Genomic DNA, 24969 nt, shown 5'->3' on the forward strand with positions numbered 1-24969 from the left:
TTTACACTTCTTGGGAAAGCACCAGAGCTGTAGCAGAGACATGATCAGCCACCCGACTATCGTTGTGTGAAGCGATTGTTATTAGAGCTCACACTTCATGTGAATTTGAATGAGATGCAGAGAGACTGCAAGCACCTGGGGCATGAACTATATTCAGCAAATGATCTATGGAAATAGAAGGTGATTATGGTGACCTTTGCCCTTATTAGTGGAGGCACTGAAGACAAGAGCAAAGAGCTTATGATACAGCTCTACAGAACACCAGTTAGGCCACAGATGGAATATTGTGAGCAGTTCTGGTTGTTACACAATATGAAGGGTGTGACTGCATTCAAGAGGATGCAGAGAAGATTCCCCAGGCTGTTATCTAGGCAGGGAATTATTCAGTTATAAAGAAAAACTACAAAGAGTTGAGGTGTTTTTCCTTGGAGGGGGGTTGGAATCTTTTTGTAGAGTACAAAATTGAGGGACATAGACAAGGTACACAGTGAGAAATCTTTCCCCTCAGTTCAGAGGTCAATATCCAAGGGCCAAATTTTTATGCTAAGCAGCTGGTTTAGAGGGGATTTGAGGGGTTTTTTTCACCCAAATGAGTTGTGGGGATCTAGAACACTGAAAGAATAGAAAAAGCAGGGGCCCTACAGACATTTAGAAAATACTGAGATGACCACATGAAATGCCATAATATACAATCCATAGGTCAAGTGTTGGAAAATGGGTTTTGAATCAAAAACAGAAATTGCTGGAAAAAGTTAACTTTTTTTTCCATATGTTGTTTCTCCAGCACTTTTGTTTTTCAGATTTCCAGCATCAGCAGTTAATCAATTCTTTGAATTGTTTTGGAACAAGTGGATGTTTTATGCCAGGAGCAGACACGATGGATCGAGTGGCCTCCTTCCTTGCTGTAAAAACTGACTCCTGCAGCTGCTGGGAATTTGAAACACAAAAAGCTGCAAATTCTCCTCTTGTTCTGGAAGTGAATCCGCGGTGTCAGGTCTGACCGAGAGTTCAATCCCATCTCCGGTTTTCACCGGGCGGCCAGAACCCAGGCCCAACTCGGACTCACCGGGAGCCGGAATTCCAGGTTTTCTTGAGCCAAAAGCAGCAAAAACCTCCTACACACGTTCCCACTGGAAAGCGCCATGTTCCCGTCCGTCAACAAAACCATCCCGTGCTCCGCCAGAGCCGCGACTCTTGGTTCCGGGACTGACTCGCCCTCTACCTCGACGATCACCTTCTCACTATTGACTTCCTTTTACATCAATCAATACTTGCTTTTTCTTTAAAAGAACTCTTCCAAATTGTATTCTTCTGTTATATTTGTTGTGTTATTCTTAGATTCGAACCTGTTCTTTTCATCGTGTTCACAGAATCGTTAAGATGCAGAATGAGGCCATTCGGCCTATCTTGTATATTCTAGACAAAAAACACTAATCTGAGAACCGTTGATACGATTTTAAATGAAACTTTCCACACTACACTACTTATAGTATAGAAATACAGAAACTGAAAGCTACATCTCTTTGAAGTGTGTAGTTTGCTAAACAGGACCTCAGGTTTCTGAAGAAAAACAGGAGTAGAAAATTGAGACGTAGAAAATAGCAGCGGGTATAAATTAGTATGCCCTTTCAGCCTGTTCCACCGCTCAATATGTTCAGGGCTGATCATTAAACATAGTATCCTGTTTCTGCTTTCACCCCTTATCCTTTGACCCCTTTAGCCCAAAGAACTATGTCTCACTCCTGCTGGAAACATTCAATGTTTTGGCCTCAATTACTTTCTATGCTAGAGAATTCCACAAGCTCATCACTCCCTAGGTGAAGAAATTTCCTCTCATCTCAGTCCTAAATAGCTCACATTGTGTCTTTAGACTGTGACCTCTGGTTCTGGACTCCCTGGTCATCAAGAATGTCTTTCCTGCATTTATCTTGTCTAGTCCTTTTAGGATTGTATAGGTTCCTCTGAGATTCTCTTTTCTTACTTCTAAATTCCAGTGATATTAACTAGCTGAAAGTAACCCCAACAAAGGGGAAAATTCTGGTCATCTTCCAATCCTCTCCACAGCACATTGTCCTAATAAAATATATAATTGTACTACTCATTGCCATTTCTCCACATTAAGCTCTTCTGGCAGGTCTGAAGACCTCCTCGTGGGTCTGCTCCTGGGCCTGGCCAAACTGGCCATCAACAGGTCCAGGCAGCGGGCTGTGGAGGGGGTCGTTAGGGCCGACTGCCTGCCCCTCTTCCGCGGTTACGTTAGAGCCCGGGTGTCCTTGGAGAAGGAGCACGCGGTGTCGACCAACACCCTGGAGTTGTTCAGGGAGAGGTGGGCGCCGCAGGGAGTGGAGTGCATCATTTCTCCCTCCAACTCTATTTTAATTTAGTCCCTACCCTCCCCTTCACTGTTTTGATCACACAGCACTGCCCTCTGATGTGAAGGGCAGTGTTTGTCACTGGCCACCCGGGTGTTTTCCTATCTTCTTGGTGGTGGAAATTGAATAAAGATTCGTGCACTTTGTGTCTTTCACTGTGTCTCACACGTATACACACACACACCATGGAGAAAAAAAAAATTAAGCTCTTCTGTTTGCAACATTTCTTGCAATTCTCCTAGCATGTATATACTACAAAGTGGCTTTTTCTTAGACAAATTATCTATCCAGGTAATCACAATAATTTCATACCAAATGTGTCTGCTTTCTAAATTCATTCAGGAGAATGTGGGCTCAGCTGGCTGGGCCAGCAATTAACGTCCATCACAGAGGTGGAATGAGTGGAGATTGTCAAGCTCCTGGGAGTGGTCATCCACAACAAGCTTTCTTGGACTCTTCATGTGGATGCACTGGTTACAAAGGCCCAGCAAAATCTCTTCTTCTTCAGGCAGCTGAGGAAATTTGGCATGACGGCGAATACCATTGCCAACTTTTACAGGCGTGCCATTGAGTCATCATTCAGTTCATTAAGAGATAAGAAATAGGAGTGGAAGTAAGTCCATTCGGCCTATCGAACCACTCCACCATTCAGTCATGGCTGATGGGCATTTCAATGCCACTTACCTGCACTCTCCCCATATTCCTGAAGAAATATCTCTTCATTTCCGTTCTAAGTTTACCCCCTCTAATTCTAAGGCTGTGCCCATGGGTCCTAGTATTTCCGCCTAATGGAAACAAATTCTCAGGGGCCACCCTTTCTAAGCCATGCATTATCTTGTAAGTTTCTATTAGATCTCCCCTCAACCTTCTGAACTCTAATGAATACAATCCCAGGATCCTCAATCGTTCATTGTGTGTTAGGCCTACCATTCCAGGGATCATCCATGTGAATCTCCACTCGACATGCTCCAGTGCCAGTAAGTCCTTCCTGAGGTGTGGGGCCCAAAACTGGACACAGTATTCTAAATGGGGCCTAACCAGAGCTTTATAAAGTCTCAGTAGCATATCGTTGCTTTTACATTCCAACCGTCTTGAGATAAATGACAACATTACATTTGCTTTCTTAACCACAGACTCAATCTGCAAGTCAACATTTAAAGAGTCCTGGACGAGCATTCCCAGATCCCTTTGTATTTTGGCTTTATGAATTTTCTCACCATTTAGAAAATAGTCCAAGACTGTATTCTTTTTCCACACTGCAAGACCTCGCATTTGCTCACATTGAATTTCATCAGCCATTTCCTGCACCACTCTCCTAAACTGTCTAAATCTTTCTGCAGCCTCCCCACCTCCTCAGTACTACCTGCCTGTCCGCCTAACTTCGTATCATTGGTGAACTTTGCCAGAATGACCCCAGTTCCTTCATCCAGATCATTAATGTATAAAGTGAACAGCTGTGGCCCCAACACTGAACCCTGTGGGACACCACTTGTCACTAGCTGCCATTCCGAAAAAGAACCTTTCCTCCCAACTCTCTGCCTTCTGTTAGACAGCCAATCCTCAATCCGTGCCAGTAACTCACCTTGAACACCATGGGTCCTCACCTTACTCAGCAGCCTCCCATGAGGCACCTTATCAAAAGCCTTTAGGAAGTCTAGGTAGATAACATCCACAGGGCTTTCCTGGTCTAACCTACTTGTTACCTCTTCAAAGAATTCTAACAGGCATGACCTCCCCTTACTAAATCCATGCTGATTTGTTCTAATCCGACCCTCCACTTCCAAGAATTTAGAAATCTCATCCTTAACGATGGATCTAGAATTTTACCTACAACCAAGGTTAGGCTAATCAGCCTATAATTTTCCATCTTTTGTCTTGATCCTTTCTTGAACAAGGGGGTTACAACAGCGATTTTCCAATCATCTGGGACTTTCCCTGACTCCAGTGATTTTTGAAAGATTACAACCAACGCCTCCACTATTTCTTCAGCCACCTCCCTTAGAACTCTGGGATGTAGCCCATCCAGGCCAGGAGATTTATCAATTTTAGACCTTTTAGCTTTTCTTTCTAGCATTTTTTCTTTTGTAATGGTTACCATACTCAACTCTGCCCCTTGACTCTCCTCTCCTGATAAGGTGATGGTGAGCCATCTTCCTAAACTGCTGGAATCAGATGGGTAAGTACACCAACAGTGATATTAGGAAAGGAGTAAATGTTTCTTTACTGAATGTCTTTTCAAAGTCTGTAAATAAAGTTCAACATTCTTAACCATCTGTCTCTTCAAATAACTCACTAAGGTTTGTCAAGCTGTTTGATCCTTATTTTGATTTCATCTTTGACAATAATCCCTGGAAGTTTTCTAATTTGTCTGCAGCCCTACAAGATAATAATAATTGCATTTAAAAGTTTTGGGAGGTCCTTCAAGTCATGGCAGGCACTATATAAATGTAAATACTCTAACTAGTTATAAACTTATCTGAATCTTACTTACCTTTGAGCATAGTTGTGTTAGAGTCATAGAGTCACAGACACGTACAGCATGGAAACAGACCCTTCAGTCCAACTTGTCCATGCTGACCAGATATCCCAATTCAATCTACTCCCATCTGCCAGCACCTGGCCCATATCCCTCCAAACTCTTCCTATTCATATACCCTTCCAGATGCATTTTAATTGTTGCAAGTTAACTCAAAAGTGAATAGAGCAAAGAGTTTTAGAGTGTTTTACTGAACAAGATTTGGAGATGCCGGTGTTGGACTGGGGTGTATAAAGTTAAAAAATCACACAACACCAGGTTATAGTCCAACAGGTTTAATTGGAAGCACACTAGCCTTCAGAGTGACGCTCCTTTATCAGGTGATAGTGGAGGGCTCAATCCTAACACAGAATTTATAGCAAATATTTACAGTGTGATGTAACTGAAATTATACATTGAAAAATTAATTGTCTGTTAAGCCTTTCATCTTTTAGAATACAGTGATAGTTTCACTTCTTTCATGTGTAAATCACAAAACCTTTTTTTAAAAAAGTTGCATTCTCGGGTTAGCTGTTAACAATGGTGATAGCTAGACAATATGTTGAAGTGTTGGCCCCCTGTGTTCTCTGTCTATGACCTGATGTTTAGATTGATTCTAATCTAAAAAGTGAGATCACTGTATTTTAACAGATGAAAGGCTTAACAATCAAATTTTCAATGTATAATTTCAGTTACATCACACTAAATTTTTGCTATAAATTCTGTTAGGATCGAGCCCTCCACTATCACGTGATGAAGGAGCGTCGCTCCGAAAGCTAGTGTGCTTCCAATTAAACCTGTTGGACTATAACCTGGTGTTGTGTGATTTTTAGCATTTTTTTTGGTTTCAGTACAGATTCCAGCATCTGCAGTAATTTGCTCTTGCATTGTTTTTACTGGTGGTGGTTATTGGTTTCTTTTTTTAAAAAAACAGGAACGTCACGATGATTCTGGTGGTGAGAAGGTCACTCAATTGTGCGTAATAGCACTTCGGAGTACACAAAAAAAACGAAACAGTGAATATCTCACCCACAAGTTGGGGTGACACAGTATCATTTAGTATTAGTGACATTGATAGATTGCAACAAGTTGCATTATCCGATGGACAGGCGGCGCTCCCACCCTCGGCTCAGCCCTATTGGTGTCCAGATGAAATGTTTCTCCTGTCGGTTTATGAAACCGTCAATCCTAATGATCCCGGCCGAGTGTGACATGCAGCAGGACGTCCAATAGGGTGTCCAAGTCTGCAGTTTGGTGTGGGCTTTTAACGAGAAAAACATCCAGAAAAATCTTCATTGCAAGTGAACAGTGTCATGAAAAGCGAATCGACCGCTGTTTGTTATAGGGTCAGAAATGGCTGCGATGACCTCCCAGGATTAGGGGATCCTGCTAATGTGCGGGAATAAAAATGGCAGCGAGTGGAGGCAATCGCCAAATGCCAGGACAGGACGGAAATGCAAGCCTGAGGAAGAAGTGGCAGGAATGGGCCGACGACCACAGACAGTACCAAAGGTCCAATCCTTTCAGCGGCTCCCACGCGGTCACTCTGCGGTTGCAGAGAGGGGATGAAGAATACGGGCGTCCCAAAAAGGGATCCAAAACAGACCAGAGAGGTAAAGATGCACATACCCACATCGGGAAAGAAGTCGAAGAGTTGCTTTATGTTATTAGAAGGTACGGAGAAGCCGGGCCAGGCGGGAACATCTGCATAACTTTCGGGAGATTGTTTGATGCTTACGTGACAATTTCCAATAAAGTGGTGGGAATCCTGCTACGAGCGAGAAAACACGGTCTGGTTCATTTTGAAGGGGAAATGCTTTGGCAAGGAAGAGATGATCGCGCTCTCATCACGCTGCTTGAGTGAAGATAGATTTGTGGGAAATTAGACTTTGTGAAGTTGCACTTTTTGATTGTGGTTGCACTGCAGTGAAGCTACACATATTTTAAGCCTTATTTTGAAAAAAAACCTCGACACATCAAAATCTGATTGTATTTATGACCTGAAATGTGGATTTGTAGCAAAAGAAACAAATATTTTCAACTATGTACAGAATATATGTTCCAATGCAAATAAACTAACGCGGATGCTGCTAAGATAGAAATGGAAAATGCTGGAAACACCCAGTGGGTTTGGTAATATCTATGAAAAAGAAACAGTAAATGTCTCGGGTCAATGACCTTGAAAGTATTGTAAGATTTGCCAAAACCTGCCGGCAGTAATGTATAGAATCAATAAAGGTTTACTGTACCAATAGAGGTCCACTATTTTTACAACCAAACAAAGCCATCCTGACTACGTGACAATTTCCAATAAAGTGTGGGAATCCTACTCCTGCATTGGCCTTCCTCTACCAATAAATCAAAGCCACCCGCCACCTGGAAGAAGAACCTAGGGATCTGAGAATCACATGGCCTCAACATGGACTTCACCAATTCCCCTATCTTCCCAGCCCCCACCTTGTCCCAACTGGATACTATCCCCTTGACCCATCTGATCTGTCCATCTTCCTTCCCACCTATGTGCTCCACCCTTCCCACCAACCTATCACAATCACCTCCCACCTATAGCCATCCCACTCAACTTCACCCCAGCCCCACCCCACCCCCCATTTATCTCTCAGCCCCCTTCCCCCTCCACATTCCTGATGAAGGGCTTATGCCTGAAAAGTGGACTCCTAACCTACAGTGCTTTTTCCAGCACCACAAGTTTTGACAGTGTGTGTGCCATGTTCCCAAATTCAACTAGTCCCACTTGCCTGCATATAGCCTATATCCATCCAAACCTTTCCTATTCATGTTCTTATCCAAATGTCTTTTAAATGTTTTAACTGTTGCATTCACCACTTCCTCTGGCAGTTCATTCCACACATGATCCACTCTCTATGTAAAAGAAGGTGCCTCTCATGTCGTTTGTAAAAATTGCTTAATTCACCTTAAAAATATGCCCCTTTGTTTTGAACTCCCCCACCCAAGGGAAAGTACCCTTGCTAGTCACCTTATCTATGCCCCTCATGATTTTATAAACCTCTGTAAAGTTACAGCTCAACCTCCTACACTCCAGTGAAAAAAAAAGTCCCAGCCTATTTGAATCATGTTTACTTATTGAGAGCAAATTGGTCAGAGTGTTGAGTATAGGAGTTGGGAGGTCATGTTGCAACTGTACAGGACATTGGTTAGGTCAGTGTTGGAATATTGCATGCAATTCTGGTCTCCTACCTATCGGAAAGATATTGTGAAACTTGAAAGGGTTCAGAAAAGATTTTACAAGGATGTTGCCAGGGTTGGGGGATTTGAGCTATAGGGAGAGGTTGAATAGTCTAGGGCTGTTTTCCTTGGAGCGTCGGAGGCTGAGGGGTGACCTTATAGAGGTTTATAAAATCATGAGGGGCATGGATAGGATAAAGAGGCAAAGTCTTTTCCCTGGGATGGGGAGTCCAGAACTAGAGGGTATAGGTTTAGGGTGAGAGGGGAAAGATATATAAAAATCTAAGGGGCAACTTTTTCACTAGAGGGTAGTACATGTATGGAATGAGCTGCCAGAGGATGTGGTGGAGGCTGGTACAATTGCAACATTTAAAAAGCATCTGGATGGGTATGGGAATAGGAAGGGTTTGGAGTGATGTGGGCCAGGTGCTGGCAGATGGGACTAGATTGGTTTGGGAAATCTGGTCGGCAGGACAAGTTGGACCAAAGGGTCTGTTTCCATGCTGTACATCTCTATAACTCTATGACTAAGTAGTTATGAAGGGATACTAATGGCCCAGGTTCAAATCGATAACTTTCTGACTTTTGCATTTATATTTTTCCAAAATTTGCAGTCATTTTCACAATATAATGGTAACGACACGAACCTTTTCTTACAGAAGGATACAATGTGTGAAGTCCATGAAGGGCTGATTGGACTATTCCTTAAATTTCCATTATTTTAGTTGAGATAGAAATTATTGCAAAGCTAGAATTATATAATTCCTACAGTGTGGAAGCAGGCCATTCATCCCATCAAGTCCACACTGACCTGAAGTGCAGACCCACCTGTCCACCCCACCCTTTTCCCAGTAACCTTGCATTTTCTGTAGCTGACCCACATAGCCTGCACATCCCTGGACACTTTGGGCAATTTAGCATTGCCAGTCCACCAAATCTGCATATCTTTGCACTGCAGAAGGAAATTGGAATGGTAACTGTATGAGGTCTGCTTCAATTGATACCAACACCAAAAGCTGAAAATGTTGAAAACACTCAATAGGTTGTGCAGCATCTGTGGTGTAAGGGATTCCATTCCTTTCCTCACTAAAATCATTCTTGGACCCCAGAAGTAAAATAAAAAAATACTTGCAACGTTTTAGGTTAACCTTAAATTTTTCAGTTGATTAAACCAACAAAACCATGATTCAAACCTCTATATGATTTGAATGAACTTAAAATCATTCATATACAGCCTGATTGTTAATCCCCGAGTCTGAAGATAAGTCCTGATGCTTCAACAGTGTCCTTTCTTGTCAGGTTCCAGTCACACTGTCACACACCCAGGCCTCAGAACTATATTCAGTTAACAGCCTGCAGGATCACCTAATCTTCATAACTTTTTATCTTGGTATTTAAATCTTCTGAACTATCGAACTGCAATGTAAGAGACAATTCCTGCTGTTTATACAGCAGAAAGATGATGTGGCTTCCCTCATGGTGATGGGTGTTTAGCTCACAGCATTGATCATGTATCTTCCATTCTTTCCGGGAATTGATTGGGATTCATTATTGCGGTTAGTTTATGGAATTGTCCAATTGTTAATGTTGTCCAAACTGATTATGAGTCTCAGTTTCAGTTTACTCATTCCATCTGTGCATCAAGAGTAACAGCTTCAGTGGAAAGAACAAACAATTTGACATGTCGCATTTGATTCTTTTTGTTTTAATGACCCTGTATCAGAAACAGTTTTTCCATGGTAAAAATGCAGGGCTCAGCTGTCCTTTTCACTCAACACATCTTGCATCTAGCAGGAGTAATAGGTCATCATGTCATTTGACAGGTGCATCTTTTCTGTAATAAATCTCACTCATTAACAATTTATCCTGCATTTGTTGCTCACCTTTGTCATATAGATCACCTTAGAACTGTTTTTTCTTCTATCTCAGATAGATAAAGCAGTGTTATTCAGTAATAAAAAGTAGTCCTCCAAGTCTAATAAACAGACTGTAGTGGAAACCATACCAAGTTTTAATTCTTCTAACTGACTGCATAGACAGACGATATCTAAGCTGAATCAGATACCTGCTTTCTAAAGTGGAAAAGATGAGAAACAAGCAAGGACTCCCTTCTTATACATATCACGTAAAACTGATAAGCTAATGCAAAATATATTTTTTCTTTTTTTATGTGTACAGGTGTGAGACACAGTGAAAGACAATAGGTGTATAAATCTTTGTTCATTTTCCATCACCAGGAAGAAAGGAAACAACCGAGTGGCCAGTGACAAGCAGTGCCCTTCTCATCAAAACAAACGTGATGGGGAGGACAGAGATTAAATCAAAATAGAGTTGGAGGGGGAAATAAAACACTCCAATTCCCTGCAGTGCCCACCTCTCCCCAAAAACCTCTAGGGTATTGGTAGACACCACGTGGTCCTTCTTCAGTGACACCTGGGCATGTACATAACCACGGAAGAGGGCCAGGCAATCGTCCCCAATGACCCCCTCCACGGCCCACAGCCTGGACCTGTTTATGGCCAGTTTGGCCAGGCCCAGGAGCAGACCCATGAGGAGGTCCTCTGACCTACCCACCCCTCTCCGCACTGGGTGTCCAAAGATCAGGAGCGTAGGATACAAGGTGCAACGAAAAACAGAGAAGGTTTTTAAGAAATTCAAAAAGAGAGCACAAACACCCACACCCCATATATACATGGTGCATGGACTCCATAGCACCACAGGACAAGCAGTTGAGTTGGGAGTCCGTGAACCACCAAAATCTGTGGTTGCAGGGGACTGCCACGTGCAGCACCCTCCACCCCAGATCCCCAAGAGAGAGGACTCCCATGTAGAGAGCCCTCCACTGGGGATCCTCACTGCCCAGTGGCAAATGGGCACACCAGGGCATGTCCAGGCAGTGGACCGATGCAAAATATATTGGGGTGTGAAGCCATGGGAAACTTAAGTGGACAATGAGAATTACGAATAAAGTTTCATTTACCTATTGGTGGTCTTTGTGGAAATATGATATCTGACATAAACTCACATGATAAGTACATAGAGTCATAGAGATGTACAGAACGGAAACAGACCCTTCGGTCCAACTCGTCCATGCTGACAAGATATCCCAACCCAATCTAGTCCCACCTACCAGCACCCGGCCCATAACCTTCTGAACCCTTCCTATTCATATATCCATCCAGATGCCTTTTAAATGTTGCAATTGTACCAGCCTCCACCACTTCCTCTGGCAGCTCATTCCATACACATACCACCCTCTGCGTGAAAAGGTTTCCCCTTAGGTCTCTTTTATATCTTTCCCCTCTCCCCCTAAACCTATGCCTTCAATGCTCCAGGGAAAACCCCAGCCTATTCAAACTCTCCCTACAGCTCAAATCCTCCAACCCTGGCAACATCCTTGTAAATCTTTTCTGAATCCTTTCAAGTTTCACAACATCTTTTCGATAGGAAGAAGACCAGAATTGCACGCAATATTCCAACAGTGGCCTAACCAATGTCCTGTACAGCCACAACATGTCCCAACTCCTGTACTCAATACTCTGACCAATAAAGGAAAGCATACCAAACACCTTCTTCACTATCCTATCTATCTGCGACGCCACTTTCAAGGAGCTATGAATCTGCACTCCAAGGTCTCTTTGTTCAGCAGGACCTTACCATGAAATATATAAGTCCTGTTAAGATTTGCTTTCCCAAAATGCAACACCTCACATTTATCTAAATTAAACTCCATCTGCCACTTCTCAGCTCATTGGCCCATCTGATCAAGATCTCGTTGTAATCTGAGCTTTACGATAAGTGGGCAATGATAAAATTAGAAATGTTACTCTTTGTAGTTCAAAACAACAATATTTACTTCCATAATGTACATAATTTGAAGTTAATGATAAAACTGGAAGTCAGTTGAAATAATAGGGCTGTGAAGTCCTGTGGGTTCTGTAGTCTCAGCATAGTTTATGGGGGAATTAGTAGATATAGCACAATTTTTAAAAATCATTTGCAGTATTGGACTTTTTTTATGGTGGTTCCTGGGACCTCCTTAATCCCTGCTTTCTGTAAAAATTCTATTCCCCCAGTTTCTACATCTCTGTTATGTGTATTCTGATGATGCCACTTCCCACAGAGATGTTTTTTGACATCCTCTGCCACTGAGGATCTCCCCCACTCTAGTGGACAGGGTCATCAACCTCATCCAATCCCTTTTCTGGCACACCTAATTTCACACCACCTCCCTCCAAGAACTACAATAGGGTTTCTCTTGCAGTAGGTTTTGCCCCACCAGCATATTCAAAGAATCATTCTCCCCCATTTCCATCACCTTTAGCATGTGCCACCATCAAACACATCTTCCCCTCCCTCCCAGAGTTCTGAAGGTATTGTTCTCTGCCATACACTGGTTCATTATTCCATCACTCTTAACATTTCAAGCCCTTCCATGGCATCTTCCCATGCAGTTGCAGGAGGTGCAAAGTTGCCTTTTTAACCTCATCACTGTCCAAGATCCCAACGATAACTTTCAGGTGAGATTGTGATTTACTTGTGCTTCTTTCTAATGGTCTCCTGCATTCACAGCTCACAATGTGTCTCCTCTATAACACCATAAGACATAGGAGCAGAAATTAGGCCAATCAGCCTATAGAGTCTGCTCTGCCATTCAAACATGGCTGATAGTGGAAGTTGAGAAACCTATCTCCCTGTAATCCTTGATAATCAAGAACCTATCTGCCTCAGTCTTAAATATACTCAATGACCTGGCCTTCACAACCTTGTGTGGCAATGAATTCCAAAGATTCACCACTGTTTGGCTGAATAAGTTTCTCCTTATCTCCATTCTAAAAGGTGTTCCCTTTACTCTCAAGGCTGTGCCCTCCATCCTAATCTCTCCTACCAATGGAAACATCTTCCCAACATCCACCGTGTCCAGACCATTCAATATTCTGTAACAGAATACATTAACAGACCAAACACAGTCTGGGTGACGGTTTGTGGAACATTTCCAGGCAATGCCTAATCGCTCTTTTTCTTCCACTTGCCCCTCCTCACCTTTACCAACACCACAATACCTATACTATTTCTACCCATTCTCAGTTTCAAAGAAGTTATACTGTGCTTGAAAGGATAACTCTGTTTCTCACTCCAGATCTTTGATATCTGTTGAGTTTCTCCAGCACTCTTTTTCTTTCCAATCTCTGCCATCTGCAGTATTTTACTTGTTTTTAAGAGTGTGCTTTCAATGGAAAAAATACAAGCAAAAGCTCAAGTATTTTATCAAACTATGAATTAATCATTTCCTGAGGATTAATCCTTTAATAACATATCATATTCACAGAAAGACTTTAGTATTACATTTTGCTCAATTTTTTTGTCTTGTGCTCATCAGAACATTTCATAAGAATACCAATTCAAGGGGAAAACCAAAATGTAAACTGCATGATGGAGTTTGGTTGGCAAGTGCACTCTATGCTGCCCACTGCTGTTAATATTTTAGGACTTGTTTTTAAAAAGCTGTAACAATTTACTTCCAAAATTAAAGAAGCACAATCAAAAACTGACAATGTTACAAAACAGTATTTGACATTATTTTTAATTAGCACCTTTTAGCAAAGTTATAGAGATGAACATGTTGTTAGTGTGGTGGCAGGCCATGAAGAAATTTGAAAGTAGAATGAAAATTTTAAAATTTACACAATGTAGGTCCAAGGATTGATTTATAGGTTAATGATCATAAGAACAATGATGAACAAAATTGATCATTTGTTTTGAGCAGATTATGTATCACGTTAATAAGTAGAATAAAGAATTCAATTTTATACCTCAAATTAAACAAGATCTGTAAAAGACACAAAACACAGAAGTAGGAGATGCTGTTCATTATCGTACACTTTTGAATATTGAATGATATAATAAGTGATCATCCAGATATAATGTAATGAGGAGTAATGTCTGACAAGCCTGACTTTCCCAGTAGCAGAGAAAATACAAGTTTTGCTTTGGTACCATGCTTTCGTGAGTCTCAACGCGTGATCCAGTAATTCTAGGTCAGGAAAATGGAAAATATGTTTGAACCACACCCAATTCACACCAGCCGAAGGTACTCATACCAGTTTCTGATCTAGCAGATCACTGAGCACAGTGGTGCTGTCACATCCCCATGTAGTCTGAGCATCTGACTTTTTCTTACAATGTGGAAGAAGGCCATTCGGTTCATCGAGCCCACACTGACTCTGGAGAGTATCCCACCTAGAATCACCCCTTACTGTATCCCTCTAACTTTGCATTTCCCATGGCTAATCCATCTAACCTACACATACCTGGACACTGAGTAATTTAGCTCAGCCAATCCATTTAACCTCCACATCTTTGGACTGTGGGAAGAAACAGAAGCACCCAAAGGAAATCCACACAGACACAGGGAGAATGTGTGCAGTTTGCACAGTCGCCCGCGGCTGGAATCAAACCCAGGTCCCTGTTGTTGTAAGGCCACCATGCTAACCGTTGAGGCACCGTGCCGCTCTAAGTGTGCTTATACCAAAATCTAATATTTTGAAATAGAAACCAACTGGGCACAACTGAACACCCTTGTGACCTTAAAGGACAACTTATAAACTGCAAAACTGTACCTCATGAAAACATACTTCAGTTTCCAGGTTACACCTCAATGTTGTATTTGCACACTGCTTTTTCACGATACTGTCTAAACATACCAATTCTGCCCAGACTGGTGTCCCAACTTTCACTATCCACAAACCTCCACTGCCAACACACTAACTCTCTAAGAGATGTAGGTTGCCAGTGTTTGAGACATTAGGGTAAAATCCAGCATTTCAGAGGTGCCAAAATCTTATAGTTGTGAGCTGAAAATTAGATTTCAGTGTTAACACATTTAAGAAAATGCAGTACTGTGGATCAGAGAATACTGCATTATAAAAGCATCAAGTAGCTATGGCACAGAGAACACCAGCAATTCAACTTGTAATGCACTTACAAGCAATGGCTTGGATATTCTGCAGTGAATGTACATTATAATTGTATAATTATTCTATTTTTATATTCAAATTAATGGACTCTATAACTGTTGTTATGTTAGCACAAACAATTCAACACAAGATGGTGGCACAGTAGCGACTCATTTTTACGTTCTATCTGTAAGAACACATTATACATTTTCTGAATGAATTAGTGTGCTCTCATATTCAGTTCCATAAACTGAGAACAAAAATTTGTTACAATATCTGAAAACCTAATCCATAGCAATGTAGTCATGTACTAATAACTTGCCACATACAAGATATTTATTGCACATGGAACATTTTCACATACTTAAGGTTTACTGTAATGTTGATACAATTAAATATTTAAAATGGTATTTAAGACAAAACTTACATAACAACATTACATAAGTAAAGTTCTTCAGTATTTCCAATTTTACATCTAGCTAAATTTTCTGATTGCGTGCATGCTGACAAGTTTAACAAGTCGTTATTTTTCACTTACACAAGTAAATTTTGCAGTTTTTGTTAAACTGTCCAGAAAACTGCTACAGATCTTCACTTCCTAAATGAAAAGTTATGAATTTGAAAAAACAGAAACCGAGTAAATGGATTTTTTTTTCAATTCTAATGGGCATAAATTAATTCTTGTTCATTAAATCCAGATCAAAGAGCAGCTGCAGTCTTGAAGTCTTCTGGAAGTATCTGCAGTGGAACTCAACTGCATGGATATAGTATCTTCTATCATTCACTCATCCGGAAGAGACTTTAGATTTTCAATCAATTTGTCAACCTTAGGGTGGGGGAAAATGTCTACAATGTAATAAGTGAGATAAACGTACGCAAAATATAATCTATAATTGATACTGAGTGAAGCAGTGTGATCTTTGTTGAATCTTTCAGAGAATTATTTTAAAACATAGCTGGCACTGTTGACATTATAGTTTCCTCTCTGTATTGCCTATGCAAGATGAATCTGGGCAGTTTCAATCCAGTTTCCAGTAAGCATAAAACAACCCATTATAATGTTTTATTTGGCAATTGCCTAGAAAATACTTTCACGGAAGTATAGAGCCATTTAACTTCAAAGTATGGAAATCAAGTACAATAAATTTTGACTAAAAGCCTTTTTCAGTGTCTACAGAATATATCATGAAATAGTAATTGAGGTCAGGAATCTATCTGCAACATAGAAGGAGGCCAATCAGCTTTGGTAGCCTGTTCCACCATTCAAAAGATCATGGCTAGTCTGATTGTGGTCTCAATTCCTCTTTATGCGCCCTCCAAAACCTTGCTTTCTTATCTCATACTTGGGTTTCTGAAAACAAGAACTGTTCCTCCAGTGTCATTAAGGACAGACCAAAGACTGAAACTGAGTGTTCACTAACATTAAGAAGTGCATATCTCAATAAAGTCATAGAGGGTCCAGTGCAAATTGGCTTACATTTTCACCTATCATATAATGAACAACAGGGACAATATACTTACTGTAACGAACCAGTAGGAATTAACTCGGTAAACCATTCTCGATATAAATCCCATCTGACTGGCTGGAGCCAATACATGCAAGTGCAAGTGAGTTATTGTACAGAATGGGGGCAGGTGAAAGCCCAGCCTGTAAACCAATCCAATACTTTTGTAACAATTCTGATGATAATCTGGGATAGCACAAAAATCACAGCATAAAGCTTCAAAGAGAAAGCTGAACTAAGGCAATTAAATTCATCCAGAAAATATTACATTTATTCATGTTAAAATTTATAGCTTCAGTGTAATTTAAATAATAAACTTGTGAAAATAATGCAACCAAAGTTATAGGTAACTTCAATGTTTATTGTAAAATTAAAAACGAAGAGATGTTAATGTGCTGGGTGTTATTTTAATACTATTTTGTTATTGCCATTTGCAGTTCTTTACAGAATGTTTAGTTAGACAGAGGGGATAATTATTCAGTAGATTACATCACAGCACATGCCTGCGAGTAGCATGTAAATAGGCAATATTTCTCACAGTAACTGTGTGCTAGCTTCCGTAAGCAATGTAATTTATTCAGCTACAAAGTGAATACCAACACATTTCAATGAATGTTGCTTCACACAATTCAACTTAAATATTCACTAAATCATAGTTTATTATTTTTAAATGGTCGGAGCTTTGTGCATGCCTTTTTGGAAGATTACATAAAAAAACCATAGGTAGCTATCAAACAAACCATAACTTTTTCAGAATCATATTTGGTTATCAAGCACCCCTTTTATATTCTGGAGTACTGTACATACCTTATATCTGCCAGGTCATTCATGCCATTTTGTTGCAGTACACTTTTTCCAATGTTCACCATCTTTTGAACTATTCATTAAAACAATTTTGTAATTAGTTGTAGCATAACATAACCAAAAAGCATGGACACTAAAAGCAACATGTAAAATAAAAACAAATAATGTAAAACTACAATTTACTTTTCATAATTTAGAACATAGTCCTCTCCCATTTTATCAGCCAGTTGTTCAATCACTTTCCAGGCACACACAGGCAATGGGTCAATAAGGTACCTTACTACATCTCATTCCTACTACTGGGACACTGGTAAAATTAAGTAGCCCACAAATAAAGGCAGTACCTAGTACTGGCAACATTAGGACATGAGTTAAACTGAAAGATCACTAATCATCTTGTCCCTCTGAAATGCTAACACAGAGCAGACAGCAGTCACAACAGCAAAACACGGCAAAACATTACAAATCAAACAGGAGAAAATTAATATTGCATCCAAAGGCTTACACAAGTCTGCTTTGTATTTTAAATAAGAATGTAGAAAATTGCCCAAGTATGCCCCGTACACAAATAACAGAACAAATCCAAACCAGCCAATTGCCACCCTATCAGTTTATTCACAATCATCAGTAAAGAGATGGTCGGTGACATCAACAATGCAATCAAGCAGCACTTACTCAGCAATAACCTGTTCAGTGACGCCCAGTTTGGGATCCACCAGGGCCACTCAGTTCCTGACCTCATTACAGCATTGGTTCAAACACGAACAAGAGAGCTTAACTCCATTGGTGAGGTGACAGTTATAGTCCACATTCAGTTGAGTGTGGCAAAACACCCAAGCAAAACTGGAATCGATGGGTATTGGTGGCAAACTCTCCACTGGATGATCTCATACCTGACACATAGGAAAATGGTCATGGTTGTTGGAAATCAATCATTTCAGCTCCAGAACATCTCTGCAAGAGTTCCCCAGTGTGGTATCCTCAGCCAAACCAACTTCAGCTGTTTTATCCGTTCCCTCCATCGTAAGGTCAGAAGTGGAAATGTTTGCCAATGAGTGCCCAATATTTAGCACCATTTGTAACTCCTCAAATACTGAAGCAGTCCATGCTGAAATACCACAAGATCTGGACAATATCCAGACTGGGCTGACAAATAGTAAGTAACATTCACTCCACACAAATGTCAGGCAATGATCATCTCCAATGAGAGATAATGTAATCATCACCCCTTGACATTCATTAGTGTCACCATCACTACTACACCATCATTCCCCACTCTCAACATCCTTCGGGTTACCAGTGACCAGAAAGTCAACTGGACTCATCACATAAACACAAACAGCAGATCAGAGGCTAGGAATTCTGTAACAAGTAATTCACCTCCTGACTCCCCAAAGCCTGTCCACCATCGACAACATGCAAGTCAGGGGTTTAATAGAATACTCCCCACTTGCCTGGATAGGTGCTACTCCAACAATAATTAAGAAGCTTGATAGCATCCAGGACAAAGCAGCACTCTATCTACAAGCAACCACTCCCTCCATGGGCAATGCTCAGCAGCTGTGTACTATCTACAAGATACATTGCAGAAGTTCACGAAAGATCCTTCCAAACCCCTGACCACTTCTGTCGAGAAGGACAAGGGCAGCAAATAACACGGGAACACCACATCTGCAATTTGCCCTCCAAGCCACTCAGCATCCTGACGGAAATATATTGCAGTTCTTTGACTGTCACTCGGTCAAAATTCTGAATTCCCTTCCCAAGGGCATTTTGGGTCAAACTACAGCATATGGATTGCAGTGGTTCAAGAAGGTAGCTCACCAGCTCCTTCTCAAAAGTAACTAGGGGACAGCCAATAAATGCCGGCCCAACAATGATGCCCATGCCCACGAGTGAAAAAGATCAATTTAATATCCCTGCCCTTTGTTAATAGTCCATCCAAGATAGTGCAATATTATGCACAGATAATTGGGTATGCTAAATGTGATTCAAATTACTGAAAGTGATCACTGAAGATAAGTACTGTAGCACACTGAAGACAAATACTGTAGCTTGTGCACCATTCCAACCAGAATGCATCCGTCATTCTGTGTAAACAAAAGTTTATACTACTGCTGATACTACAAAGCATCAAATATTACACAAGGAAAAATAAATCAATATTGCCACATATGCAATCCACATACTGGGGTACTCAGGTAAGCTATAATTCAACAGAAGCCGTTTACGAGACAAGAGTGCTAGTAGAAGCTTGTGCTGGAAACGGAAATTAAATAGAATTTTCAGATGTGACCATTACGCAATCATATCACCAAACTAATCATTTATATTTAGGACTTAATGCATCTATTGCATTTAAACTTGCTCTTTGGCCTATCAGAGTTCATCCAAAGAGCTGTATTTTTGAAGTACGTTCACAAAGTGTATTTATAAAGCCTCTACAAGCACAGTTCAAATGAAAGATAATGAAGTGTTGTTATATGATCTGAACAACAAAGTGAATGCAATCTCACCCACTGATATATGCTCCTTCTTCAGAGATTTGCAATTTGCAATGTGTTTTCTTGGTACAACAAGATAATGATGGGGCGCACCAGGGCGAATGTCCCTAAAGCAAGCAAACTGGTCATCCTGCACAAAAACAAATTAGCATTTTAATATCTCTGATGACTTACTTAATAAAGATCGTGTCACTTAAGAAATAAATGTGGTCTTTTGGTCATAATTATTTTTAATTTCTCAGCTACATATCCATTTGATACAACTGGTTAAAATATAAAAGCAAAATTCTCCATTCGTTCAAGATCTGAATTGCTGGAAGTGGTTAGGTCTACCATCATAGCATATACTTTCTTTTATTCATTTATAGGATTTCACTAGCAAGGCCAGCATTTAATGTCCATCTCTAACTGTTCTCAAAATGGCAGAGAGATGTCTTTTTGAACTGTTGAAACCACATGACGGAGGGAGGGGATTCTTCGAGTTTCACGTCAAAATCATTCTGACTTGGAAGATAAAATGTTGTTTGTAGTATACTATGCTCTTGTTCCTGTAAGTGATAGAGGTTGCAGGTCAGGAAGGTGGTTTCGAAGGTGTCTGCTATTGTGCAGCTGTCATCAGGCACTGGCATTATAAGGAGTGAATGTTTAAAGTTGCAGGTAGGGTGCCAATCATGTTCTGACCTGGATGATGTTGGGCTTCCTGAGTATTGTTGGAGCTGAACTAATTTAGTTAAGTGGGAAGTATTAAATCACACTTCTGTCTATTTTGTAGATCCCTCTTCAATTTCAAAATGCTCTATATAATCTAGCTGTTTGGGCTTTTTTTCCCTCCTTGGCTTCCCCTTCAACTTGGACAACTACCCTATAAAGAGTTGTAAAGGATTCTTTTGAAAGTGTAGCTTCTACACAATGCAAAATGGAATATGATCATGCATTATGATTTGTAGATATTCTAAATTTAATTGTAAATTATTTTTAGTTGAAGGTTTATCAGATTAGTTGCATGAATGTTGGAGAAACTATTCCCATTCATAATATAATCAAGACCCACAGGGCACAGATTTAGTGTCTTTGTAAAAGAAGTAAATGCAAGATGAGAGAGAACTTTTTTCCCACAATGAGGTATTACGGTCTGGAACGCACTGCCTAGATGTGGGGCAGATTGAATTTTGGCACTCTGGAGTGCTTTAGATGATTATTTGAAAGAAACCAATGTGAAGGATTATGTAGCAAAGGAAGATTGTGACTGCACCATTTTAGCTTAGTGCCAATGAAGTGAATGGTCTCCTTTAGTGCCATAACAAAACTGCAATTCTAATACCAATCATGTGAAGCAGTTGTCCACACAAAGCAGGAAAAATCAACCAGCCAATTATCACCCCATCAGTCAACTCTCGATCATCAGCAAAATGATGGAAAGGGTCATCCACCGTGCTATCAAGCAGCAGTAAGCAGTAATCTGCTGGTTCTTAATTTGGCTTTCAGCACCACTCAGCTCCTGACTTCATTACAGCATTGGTACAAACATGTGCAAAAGATTTGAACTCCAGAGGTGAGTTAGAAGTTGAGGTGAGGTTGTCCTTGATACCAAGGTAGTATTTGACCAACTGGGGCATCAAGGAGCCCTAGCCATACTGGAGTCATGGGATTCAGGACAACTTTCCACTGATTGGAGATAAAGGAAAATCATTGTGGTTATTCAAGGTAAATAACCTCAGTCTTGAAACATCCCTGCAAGCGTTCCTCAGGGTTGTTTCCTGGTCCATCTTTATCTATTTCAATGACCTTTCTTCCATCACAAAGTTAGAAGTGGGAAGGATCGTTAATGATTGCAAATGTAGCATTCAGCATCATTTGTGACTCCTCAGATAGTGAAGCAGGGCACACAAGTGCCAGCCATGGATTACCTCCAACAAGGAAGAATCTAAACCATCATCATTTGACATTCAGTTTGTATTACCATCGCTGAATCCTTGATTATTAACATTTTGTGGTTTGCCATTGATCAGAAACTGAAGTTGTCCTGCTATATAACTATTGTGGCTACAAGAGCAGATCAGAAACTCAGGAAATAAAAACCAAAAGTACTGCGGATGCTGTAAACCAGAAACAAAAACAGAAGTTGCTGGAAGAGCTCAGCTGGTCTGGCAGCATCTATGAAATCAGAGTTAATGAGTTCAGAGGAAGGGTCACTGGACGTGAAAAATGAACTCTGATTTCACAGATGCTGCCAGACCTGCTGAGATTTTCCTGGAATATCTGTTTTTGTTTCAGAGATTAGGGATCCTGCATTGGGAAACTTGCTTGCTAACTCCCTAAACTTCACCACCATATTCAAGGTACACACTGGCATGACTGAATGCTCCCGACTACGTGGATGGCTGCAGCTTCAACACTCAAAAAGCTTCATAGCCTTAGGTCAAAGCAGTCTATGTGACTGTCCCCATATGGAGTACTTTCAATATTCAATCCTTTTACTGAGGCACAGTAGCAGCAGTGTATACCATATACAAGATGTACCAAATACATAGGAACATCACTACCTACAAGTTTACTTCACTTCTAAGCCATTAGCCTCACTCTGAATTTTCTTTTCAGTCAGTCATGGGATGTGGGCATCTCTGGCTAGGCCAGCATTTATTGCCAACCTCTAATTGCCTGCAGGGCAGTTAAGCGTCAACCATATTGCTATAGGTCTGAAGTCACACATTGGCCAGACCAGCTGAGAATAACAGAGCTCCTTCCCTAAAGGACATTAGTGAACCAGATAGGTCTTTCCCCGACAAGTGGTAATGATTTCATGGGTGTTACTAAACCCTTAATACCAAAATACTTATTGAATTGAGATTCCACCATCTGCCATGGCAGGATTTGGATTGGAGTCCCTGGAACAGTAGCTCAGTTTCTAGATTTACAGTCTAGCAAACATCACTGGGCCATTGCTTCTCCCAGGCAAATATATCACTGTTCCTTCAATGTTGCTTGGACAAGATCCTAGAATGATTTTCCTAACAGAATTGTGGATCTGCCTGCACCAAATGGACTGCAGTGGTTCAAGAAGGCAGCCTGAAGGCAACATGTCACAAATATTACTTGCCACTTGTCAGTGCAAACCTGGCATTATCCAGGTGCATTTGAACTTGGACTGATGCAGAATCTGATGAATCTCAAATGGCGCTAAATATTGTGCAATCACCCTAAGGAACTCCTGCTGTGATGTTCTAGAGCTGAGATGACTGATCACCAACAATTACAACCATCTTCCTATATGTCAGGTACAAGTCCAAACAGCTGAGAGTTTGCACCCTGCTTCCCATTGCTTCCAGTTTTGCTTGGGCTCCTTGATGCAACACCCTGGTTGAATGCAGTCTGGATGTCAAGGGATGTCATTCTCACCTCGCCTCTGGAATTCAGCTCTTCTGTCCACGCTTGAACCAACGGTTTAATGAAGTCAAGAGCTGAGTGGCCCTGGTGGAACCCAAACTGGGCATCGCCAAGCAGGTTATTGCTGAGCAGCTGCTGTTGATGGCACCTTCTATCACTTTACTGATGATCAAGAGTAGACTGATGGGCTGGTCATTAGCTGGGTTGGATTTGTCCTTTTCTTGTGTGTACAGGACAATATGTGTACCTAGGCAATTTTCCACATTGTTGGGTAGATGTTGTAATTGTACTGAGCCAGTTTGGCTCGGGAACTGGCAAATTCATTGGGCTTAAGTCTTCAGTACTAATGTCCGTGAATGTCAGGGCCGTACCACCATCTTACCCACAAATACATTTTGTTTTCACACACACACACACGTTTGTGGGTGAATTTGTACTTGCAGACTTACATGTTATTTTGCTCAAAAATTGTATGAATCCATATAAGAATATGTAAATCCGATGTTTAGATTAGAATCAGTCTGAACATTGGGGCACAGACAGTCTCACACCTTCAGTGCATTATCTGGGCTAACATGGTTAAAGTTCACATGAAAATGTAACATTAAGAAAGTTTTGCATGCCCATTCTAAAAGATGAGCGACTTAACAAACAATCCTGGTATTTTTCAATATATAATTTCAGTTACATCACACTGTAAACTTTTGCTATAAATTCTGTGACCTACGATCTTATACTCCACAACCACCTGATGAAGGAGCAGCACTCTGAACTAGTGCTTCCAAATAAACCTGTTGGAGAATAACCTGGTGTTGTGATTTGTAACTTTGTCCTCCCCAGTCCAACACCTGTGCCTCCACATGCTTTTCTTTAAACAGTCACAGGAAAGGGTGGCACAGTGGTTAGCACTGCTGCCTCACAGCGCCAGAGACCAGGGTTCAATTCCCGCCTCAGTCGACTGACTGTGTGGAGTTTGCACGTTCTCCCCGTGTCTGCGTGGGTTTCCTCCGGGTGCTCCGGTTTCCTCCCACAGTCCAAAGATGTGTAGGGTCAGGTGAATTGCCTGTAGTGTTAGGTAAGTGGTAAATGTAGGGGTATGGGTGGGTTTCACTTCGGTGGGTCGGTGTGGGCTTGTTGGGCCGAAGGGCCTGTTTCCACACTGTAATCTAATCTAATTAAATCTAAATCTAAATAAATGTTTCAAACACTGCCGCCGCCGCCTCACCCAATGCAGCAAATCCACCGACTCCTCTCTATTCCCGATTCTACAAAAGATGCATTTTTTATCAAATTCCGGATAGGCCGCTCCCGAGGCCCCGGCCTCAGACTTTTCTGCGGCCGCAACCGGGCCCGCAGTGTCCCCATCATCCCCGACACCAACCGCCGCCATGGCAACAGCGCCGATCAATGGAGCCCGGAGAACACCGATCCGCACCGACCAATCGAACCCAGAGGACACCGATCCGCACCGACCAATCGAGCCCAGCGAATATTGATGCCTAGCCACCTCTCGTGAGACTGCTGCTTCCGGGGACAGAGGATCCTGAAAGTATTCAGCAGCGTCTGAGTGAAGAAGTGTTTCCTTATTTTTTATTTCAATCCCGAATGACTTGGTCATTATTTTAGAATGTATTCCCTAAGTCCAGACTCCCCTGCCATTGGAAATATCCCACCTACATTTGCCCTGTCAGAATCCTGTTTGAATTAGATCATTTTTTATTCTTC

General features: G+C 41.2%; 3 protein-coding genes across 7 annotated transcripts in view; 1 reads left to right on the top strand and 2 right to left on the bottom strand.

Moving 5' to 3' along the window:
• Positions 1-1183, bottom strand: part of trmt11 (tRNA methyltransferase 11) — a 116852-nt gene extending 115669 nt beyond the window's left edge. For 4 of the 5 annotated variants that reach the window (XR_015753477.1, XR_006310362.2, XM_087980542.1 and 1 more), the window contains exon 1: positions 1067-1183. Coding sequence is in view for 3 of the 5 variants with exons in the window: in XM_087980542.1 (XP_087836668.1) it covers positions 1067-1168 (102 nt within the window). In the remaining 2 variants the exon portion in view is untranslated. The remainder of the gene's footprint in view (positions 1-1066) is intronic. The other variant, XM_043683880.2, reaches the window with a different exon arrangement.
• Positions 1184-5930: 4747 nt separating this feature from the next.
• On the top strand, positions 5931-7141 carry LOC122548649 (actin-binding Rho-activating protein). The gene has a single exon (XM_043687484.2). It carries the CDS (start codon positions 6296-6298, stop codon positions 6749-6751), a length of 456 nt encoding a protein of 151 aa, XP_043543419.1. The 5' UTR covers positions 5931-6295; the 3' UTR covers positions 6752-7141.
• A 6518-nt stretch (positions 7142-13659) lies between these two features.
• hint3 (histidine triad nucleotide binding protein 3) lies at positions 13660-24695 on the bottom strand. Its single transcript, XM_043683911.2, has 5 exons — positions 24470-24695; positions 19873-19990; positions 17360-17429; positions 16569-16695; positions 13660-15873 (listed from the first exon to the last, which is right to left on the bottom strand). Exons 1-5 carry the CDS (start codon positions 24632-24634, stop codon positions 15829-15831), a joined length of 525 nt encoding a protein of 174 aa, XP_043539846.2. The 5' UTR covers positions 24635-24695; the 3' UTR covers positions 13660-15828.
• Positions 24696-24969: the final 274 nt, after the last annotated feature.

The sequence above is a fragment of the Chiloscyllium plagiosum genome, unplaced genomic scaffold, assembly GCF_037043375.1.
Source record: "Chiloscyllium plagiosum isolate Xiang-an unplaced genomic scaffold, Cpla_swu_hap1 HiC_scaffold_3, whole genome shotgun sequence".
In the NCBI taxonomy this organism is placed as follows: Eukaryota; Metazoa; Chordata; class Chondrichthyes; order Orectolobiformes; family Hemiscylliidae; genus Chiloscyllium; species Chiloscyllium plagiosum.